This window comes from Mastomys coucha, unplaced genomic scaffold (assembly GCF_008632895.1).
Source record: "Mastomys coucha isolate ucsf_1 unplaced genomic scaffold, UCSF_Mcou_1 pScaffold20, whole genome shotgun sequence".
In the NCBI taxonomy this organism is placed as follows: Eukaryota; Metazoa; Chordata; class Mammalia; order Rodentia; family Muridae; genus Mastomys; species Mastomys coucha.
Window position 1 is genome coordinate 35598690 of NW_022196903.1, and position 8768 is coordinate 35607457.

Genomic DNA, 8768 nt, shown 5'->3' on the forward strand with positions numbered 1-8768 from the left:
TTGGATTTTTTTTTGTAAGTTAAAGTAAGAAAGACTTTTCACTGATTCCACATTATTTTCAATTCAGATTACTATAAATGTAGGGAAGGAATTGGACCATGAAAAATACACAAAACCTTAGCAGTCAGAATAAACAAGCTTTTTTTCCCCCAGGGGTGGGAGTATGTTAAGGACTAAATTTTTCTTATGGTCCCTAGTAAGGAACCTAAGCTCTCCTAAGGGAGCAAGTAGGTTAAGAATTGTCTTTATGTTTCCCTTGCAGATGGTAGATTAGAAAACTGAGTTGGGAGGCTTTCCTAAGTGTAAGTAGTTTCTTTAAGGTCGGTAGGGCTATTAATCTGCTCAGGCAGCCAGAACAAAATACAGATTGGTAGTTTACAGAGCAGACATGGTCTTTTACTTTGGAAGCTGGAAGGCTGAGCTCAGCCCCCGTGATCCATTCTGGAGAAGAATCTTCTGGCTTGTAAGTGGCTGCTGTCGCTCTGCTCATTTGGCTTTTTATTTTGTGTGTTTGCAGTAGCAAAGGCCTACCCTTTGATCTCATGTAACCTTAGTTTCTTCCTTAAAAAGCTCATCTTCAAGTACTTTACTGTGTGGTATGTTACATGGAGGGTAAGAACTATGGATTAAGAGAGCAGGAACATAATACAACCCAAAGCATTGCCTTGCAGGAAGAAAACAACTCAGTTTAACGTTCCAAAAATAGGAGTTAGAACATAGGCAAAGAACAAAGGTTTGTATTTGTTTTTCTTTCTTGCCATGGGAAGCAGCTTTTATTGATCTGTTGTCTCCAGAAACCACAAAAGCTATGTGCTTTCAGTTATGCACCACACCTCCAAGATGCCTCCAGGGCTCTTCTTGGAGGAGGAATACAAATTGCTTATTTCAAAGCCCAAGTCTTCCCTGTACAGTTTAACTTAGAAACATGAACAAAGGGTTTTTTAATGGTGTATCAATCTTATTGTGATTTATAAATAAATGTTAAATACCCAAAGTGTGTGTTAAATATTAAATTTTGCTTTCAAATGGAAAGATGGATGCTCTAAACGTACTTGCACTATGACTAGCAAGTACTGTTATAAGAGTGTTAAGATCATGAAGAGAAAGTGATTCACAAATGTCCTTATTGCTTTGAAAGTAAATAGGGGTAAGAGTTACAGAAAATTAAGCAATACTCAAGTGTCAAGTTCTAAACAACATCAAAAGAAGTTGATTTTGAAAAGATGTCATCTAAGAATTATCAGTACAAAAGTCTTTAATGAATGATTTCTGAAAAGCTTTATAAAACCTTATTGAAACACGTTAAAAACACTAGTACACCATGTTTATTGGAAACATTGCCATCATTGTTATAGATGGAAAAATTTAAATCATTTTCTAGAAATCATTGGAGGAGATGTGACAAGCTGATTTTGAGATGCTTTGACAAGCAAGTGCCCAAGAATAGTGGACTCTTGGAGAATGAACTAGGGGATATGCTCTGCTAGTTAAGGCTTTTGTTGTTCATGTGAACGTGAGTCTGTGCATGTTTGTATATGTGGTTATTATGAGAAAGTGTCCTATTGATGTGGATACAAAGCAAAGTATCCACATATAATAGACATATAATAGACATATAATAGACAAAGTGACATATAATAGAGTCCAGAAATTGATCATGCTTATGTGGAGACATATGTAGCATAGGTTATTCAACCCATGATGCCAGAAAAATTTGTTGCTCATTTGGGGATGAGGAGAAAAATTGAATCTTTCTATGTTATGCAAAATTAATTTTTGGCTCTTGAGACCTATTTGCAAAATTCAAAATGATGACAGTTTCATGAGTTGAGGTCATAGAATTTTTTTAACTTTCAAGTAGTTCTGTGCTTCCTTTAGATACTAGTCCCATTTTTCTTCTGGGTGGTTCCCAGCACCACTTTTCTGTAGTTCATATGATAAAATGCCCTGACAATAGCATTCTAAGGAAGAAAAGGTTTATTTGGGTGTTCAGTTCCAGAGGGAGCAGGAGGCCAGCCATTTGTACAGTTTGGGAAGCAGAGAGCAGAAAATGGGGCCAGCATAAAATCTCAAAGCCCATCCCTAGAGGCAGCAATGTACTTCCTTGCCAGGGTCTACCTCCTAAGGTTTCAGTAACCTCCCAAACAATGCCACCAGCTGGCGATTTTGTTTTCAAACACATGAAAGGATGGGGAATGCTTTGCATTCAAGTCATAATGCCACTCCCTCTGAAATTGAGTCTCAGTCTTCCATATTCTTTGTGACCTGGATATCTTCCTTATCCATGTGACACTGGGCATTATTTGCATCTCAACAAAGAGCTGCTGAATTTAAGATCATAGAAGTGACAGTCTATGCCATCTGTGAAGAGAATAACCAAAGAAGATTCACAAAGCTGTTCCATAAGACAGACTAAATCATGCAGAAGAGACAGGTACAGTAAAGTAACAAGAGGAGGTAGATCTAGGGAGAAAAATTAACAAGGAGATGATATTCATGAACAGAACAAGAATCAGGGTGGCCTAAATTCTAATATGTTGGGATTCATTGAAGGGGTGTTCCTGGTTCTCACTGTCACTGAGTTTATTCTTGGAAATCTGGTGAATGGTTTCATTGTGTCAATCAATGGCAGCCATTGGTTCAAGAGCAAGAAGATTTCTTTGTGTGACTTCATCATTAGCAGCTTGGCCCTCTTCAGGATCTTTCTGCTATGGATCATCTTTATTGATAGCCTTATAATAGTCTTCTCTTACCATACCCATGACTCAGGGATAATGATGCAACTTATTGATGTTTTTTGGACATTTACAAACAACTTCAATATTTGGCTTATTTCTTGTCTCAGTGTTTTGTACTGCTTGAAAATAGCCAGTTTCTCCCATCCCTCATTCCTCTGGCTCAAATGGAGAGCTTCTAGAGTGGTTGTTGGGATGCTGTGGGGTGCACTGCTCTTATCTTGTGTCAGCACCATGTCTCTGATGAATGAATTTAAGATCTATTCTGCCCTCACTGGAAGCAAAGGCATACCAAATATAACTGAATACATCAGACTGAAGAGACAGGAATATAATCTGATGCATGTTCTTGGGAATCTATGGAAGATTCCTTCCTTAATTGTTTCCCTGGTTGCCTACTTTCTGCTCCTTCTCTCCCTGGGAAAGCACACACAGCAGATGCAGCAATCCAGTATTGGCTCCAGAGATCAGAGTACTGAGGCCCACAAAAGAGCCATGAGAATCATCCTTTCCTTTTTCTTATTCTTCCTATTCTACTCTCTTTCCTTTATAATTTTGTCATTCAGTCATTTCCTACCAGAAACCAAGATTGCCAGGATAGTTGGAGTAGTAATTACAATGTTATACCTTACTGGTGACTCATTTATTCTCATTTTATGTAATAACAAGTTGAAGAAGACATTTGTGGCCATGCTCTCACGTGAATGTGGTTGTCTGAAGCCTGGAAGTAAGGGGCCCATTGCTTCATAAAACAGCAGAGGTTGTAGAATGGCAAATTCTTCAGCCTGGATTAGGTATGGTGCCCTTCTGACTTTCAGAATATCAGTCTTTACCATGAATAGGAGAGATTCTGTCTGCTTTGCTTCTGATCCTACCTGGCTTAGAGGTGAAAATCATGCTTCTTAGGACCTCTCTCCATTGAATCACTTGAACAGGCTCAACAGTCTTTGAGAAATGCCAGTGTAAGAACACTCTGACTGGTGTGAGGTGGAATCTCAGGGTTGTTTTGATTTGCATTTCCCTGATGACTAAGGATGTTGAGCATTTCTTTAGGTGCTTCTCAGCCATTCGGTATTTCTCTGTTGAGAATTCTTTGTTTAGTTCTGTACCACATTTTTAATAGGGTTATTTGGTTCTCTGGAATCTAACTTCTTGAGTTCTTTGTATATATTGGATATTAGCCCTCTATCGGATGTAGGATTGGTACATCTGTTGGTTGTTTTATTGACACTGCCCTTTGCCTTACAGAAGCTTTGCAATTTTATGAGGTCCCATTTGTCAGTTCTTGATCTTAGAGCATAAGATATTGGTATTCTGTTCAGGAAATTTTCCCCTGTGCCTATGTGCTCGAGGCTCTTCCCCACTTTCTTTTATATTAGTTTCAGTGTATCTGGTTTTATGTGGAGGTCCTTGATGCACTTGGACTTGAGCTTTGTACAAGGAGATAAGAATGGATCAATTTGCATTCTTCTACATGCTAACCACCAGTTGAGCCAGCATCATTTGTTGAAAATGCTGTCTTTTTTCCACTGGATGGTTTTAGCTCCTTTGTCAAAGATCAAGTGACCATAGGTGTGTGGGTTCATTTCTGGGTCTTCAATTCTATTCCATTGATCTACCTGCCTGTCTCTGTACCAATACCATTTTTTTTTTTTTAATCACAATTGCTCTGTAGTACAGCTTTAGGTCAGGGATGGTGATTCTCCCAGAAGTTCTTTTATTGTTGAGAATAGTTTTCCCTATCGTAGGTTTTTTGTTATTCCAGATGAATTTGCAAATTGCTCTTTTTAACTCTGTGAAGAATTGAGTTGGAATTTTGATGGGAATTGCATTGAATCTATAGATTGCTTTCGACAAGATGGCCATTTTACCAGAGGACCCAGCAATACCACTCCTGGGCATATACCCAGAAGATGTTCCAACATGTAATAAGGACACATGCTCCACTATGTTCATAGCAGCCTTATTTATAACAGCCAGAAGCTGGGAAGAATCCAGATGTCCCTCAATGCAGGGATGAATACAGAAAATGTGGTACATTTATACAATGGAGTACTACTCAGCTATTAAAAACAATGAATTTATGAAATTCTTAAGGAAATGGATAGATCTGGAGGATATCATCCTAAGTGAGGTAACCCAATCACAAAAGAACACATGTGGTATGCACTCTCTGATAAGTGGTTATTAGCCCAGAAGCTCAGAATACTCAAGATACAATCTACAAACCACAAGGAACACAAGAAGAAGGAAGACCAAAGAGTGGATACTTCATTCCTTCTTAGAAGGGGGAACAAAATACCCATGGATGGAATTGCAGAGACAAAGTGTGGAGCAGAGACTGAAGGAAGGACAATCCAGAGACTGCCACACCTGGGGATCCTTCCCATATACAATCACCAAACCCAGATACTATTGTGGATGCCAGCAAGTGCTGGCTGACAAGAGCCTGATATAGCTGCCAGTGCCTACCTAATACAGAAATAGAGGATCAAGGCCATCCACTGGACTGAACACAGGGTCCCCAATGAAGGAGCTAGAAAAAGGACCCAAGGAACTGAAGGATTTGCAGCCCCATAGGAGGAACAACAATATGAACTAACCAGTACCCCCAGTGCTCCCAGGGACTAAACCACCAACCAAAAAGTACACATGGTAAGACTCATGGCTCCAACTGTATATGTAGCAGAGGATGGCCTTGTTGGTCATCAATTCATCAATGGGAGGAAAGGTCCTATGAAGGCTCTATGCCCCAGTGTAGGAGAATGCCAGGGGCAGGAAGCAGGAGAGGGTGGGTTGGTGAGCAGGGGGAGTGGGGAGGGAATAGGGTTTTTTTTTCAGAGGGGAAACCAGGAAAGGGGAGAACATTTGAAATGTAAATAAAGAAAAAACTCTAATAAAAAAGAACACTCACTATATAGACATGGAATCATATTTTAATAACCACTAACTTAAGCAGAACCAGTCTGTGCATTAGTTTTACCTGACATTTAATGATGACAATATCAATTTTTCTATAGATCTAGATTTGAATTTTAGTTAACTTTCCATTTTTGTCCTTGGATGAATTTTTTGTATGCTTTTCCCTCATCAAGATACACTCTGATGCTTAATTAATATTATTTAAAGAAAAGAAAAGACATTGATTTACTTATTGTTATCAAATACCTTTGTCAAGTCAATGAGAATATTTAGTATTATGAAAATTTTTTTAACTTTATGAATATACTCAGCTAGGACACATGGTATTCCTGAATGTGGATTTCTAATGTGACTAAATAATTGCCCTGGATTTTACATCCAAGTACTTTGATGCCTAAGGGGAAATATTGTAACCACAAATGATCTAAGCACAGATCCAGATATATAAAAGAAACATGAAAGAGTGGGCGTTTTCTTAGGTGAACCCTAAATGGATTATGACACAAATCCCTTTCTCTGCTGTGCCCCGTTCACCATGTCTCATGAAAGTATGTCTCAAGGAGGGGATTGTTCCTCTAACTTACTGTATTAAATGAGTAAACTATCTCATGTGTGAAGAAGGGATGAAGAAGTGACAGTGGCATGGTTGGAATGCAGTTGGAGAAATGGGGTACACACAAACTGGTTCGGATAGGCCGTGGAGGGAAGGGAGGTGGGAAGAGCGAGGGTTGAGGAGCCCCATAATATTCTGTGATATCTATAAAGTGAAGCTGCAGAGAACCTGAAATGGCCTCAGGCTAGAACACGCTGGTTTGTGTTTTAGGTTCTTGGAGTCTGCCACAACACCCACTAGTTCTGTTCGTGGAGGAACAAATTCCAGATTCAATTAAGCTTGTTTGTAATTAGGCATTTCTAGGAAAATAAGAACAGGAGTGAAGAAATAGTAATTTAATCCTTGAAGATTTGCATCTCAGTAAAAGCAGCTGCCTCTTATACCAGAAACGGTATGTTTGCCATGGTGGAAAATAAAAAGACCTCTTTCCAGGCTGCATCCTGTGCCCGCTTACTTATTTCAGTTTGTTTTCATTGACATCAAACGAGGAAACATGCTCTGGGAACTGTATGTATTTGTGTTTGCTGCCTCGGTTGTTTTTAATTTTGTAGGAATCGTTGCAAATCTATTTATTATTGTGATAATTTATAAGACTTGGGTCAAAAGTCACAGAATCTCCTCTTCGGATAGGATCCTGTTCAGCTTGGCCATCACTAGATTCCTGACTCTGGGGTTGTTTCTATTGAACACTGTCTACATTGCTACAAATACTGGAAGGTCAGTCTACTTCTCCATATTTTTTCTATTGTGTTGGAAGTTTCTGGATGCCAACAGTCTCTGGTTAGTGACCTTTCTGAACAGTCTGTATTGTGTAAAGATTACTAATTTCCAACACCCAGCGTTTCTTCTGTTGAAACGGACTATCTCTATGAAGACCACCAACCTGCTGCTGGCCTGTCTTCTGATTTCAGCCTTCACTACTCTCCTATATTTTGTGCTCTCACAGATATCACGTTTTTCTGAACAAATAATTGGGAGAAATAACACATCATTTGACCTCAGTGATGGCATCTTGACGTTAGTAGCCTCTTTGGTCCTGAGCTCACTTTTACAGTTTATGCTCAATTTGACTTTTGCTTCCTTGTTAATACATTCCTTGAGAAGACATATACAGAAGATGCAGAGACACACGACCAGCTTTTGGAATCCCCAGACGGAGGCTCACATGGGTGCGATGAGGCTGATGATCTGTTTCCTCGTGCTCTACATTCCGTATTCGATTGCTGCCCTGCTCTATCTTCCTTCCTATATGAGGAAGAATATAAGAGCCCAGGCCATCTGCATGATTATTACTGCTGCTTACCCTCCAGGACATTCTGTCCTCCTCATTGTCACTCATCATAAACTGAAAACTAAAGCAAAGAAAATTTTCTGTTTCTACAAATAGCAGAATTTCATTAGTAATTGACAGCATCAATTCATGGTCTGGTTACATTAGAAACATCTCAGCTATCTAAGGATTTAATTTTGTTATCCTGTATCTGGCATCCTGACCCTCAGACTGAGTGCATATGTTTTAGTCAATACTGCATCTTTTGGCTAATATTTTGAAGTAAAGCACATTCCATAAGAAACTGTTTGAGGCATTTATGTAGTTTTCATGGTTATCACATTCCTAGTCAGTGGAAGTCACCATACTGTTTCACTAGCTGCTGAGGTACAAGGGGATGTCCCTGAATGAAGGCCACATTGTGATGTACTTGGTTAGCACAGATTAGAGAATTTGTTCTGAACTGAACAAGATATTTCCAATAGCTAAGCTGCCAATGAAAGATGATTGTCTTAAAGTGTAACAAGACAGCACAAAAAGAAAAGGGGGGGTTTCAGAGAAAAATAAAGAGAAAGGTGTATTTTAGGCATGCCAGATAAAGGATCCTGATGTTTGTTGAGCTACTACCATCAAGTAACCCTAGCACTGAATTTCTGGCTTGATCTAGAAAGGGTCAGAATTGATAGGTTAAGGGTAGGGATTGATAGTAAACAATCCAAATAAAATGGTTTAAACTCAAAGAATCTATCTTGATAACTAGAGAGGTAGCCCTAGAACAAAAAGCAAGTTCTGTTCTAATAGTGAGAGTAACACTGTGTGAGTGAGGATTTACAGAGCATGCCACCTACACCCTGGGATACGGAGTTCAGGGGAAGGCCTAGAGGCATTGAACTGGTAGGGAATGCTGGACTTGGTGGGCTTATTTCACTGGTTCTTACATCTCACAGCTGTCCAGAAGACAATCTAATGGTGGGTGTTGAAATGTAATGAAGTGGGGTTAGAATATTCATTATTTACAATTACATAGTTAAAACAAATTGCTTATGTAATATTTATACATTTCAAAATAAATAAATGTTCAAAGTGTCCAGATCACCTGATGTTTCCTGTTCTACCTACCACACAGTCTTCATTGTGATATTTAGTAAATATTACCCAACAGGTATTAATGGTATAAGACCTAGAGGTATTCTTCATGTTATAATGTTAATATTAACAGATAAAGGGA

General features: G+C 39.0%; 2 protein-coding genes across 2 annotated transcripts; both read left to right on the forward strand.

The window, feature by feature from the left end:
* Window positions 1–2493: 2493 nt before the first annotated feature.
* Tas2r3 (taste 2 receptor member 3) lies at window positions 2494–3485 on the forward strand. The gene has a single exon (XM_031380805.1). The coding sequence runs from the start codon at window positions 2535–2537 to the stop codon at window positions 3483–3485; it is 951 nt and encodes a 316-aa protein (XP_031236665.1). The 5' UTR covers window positions 2494–2534.
* Window positions 3486–6551: 3066 nt separating this feature from the next.
* Tas2r4 (taste 2 receptor member 4) lies at window positions 6552–7705 on the forward strand. The gene has a single exon (XM_031380806.1). The coding sequence runs from the start codon at window positions 6764–6766 to the stop codon at window positions 7655–7657; it is 894 nt and encodes a 297-aa protein (XP_031236666.1). The 5' UTR covers window positions 6552–6763; the 3' UTR covers window positions 7658–7705.
* Window positions 7706–8768: the final 1063 nt, after the last annotated feature.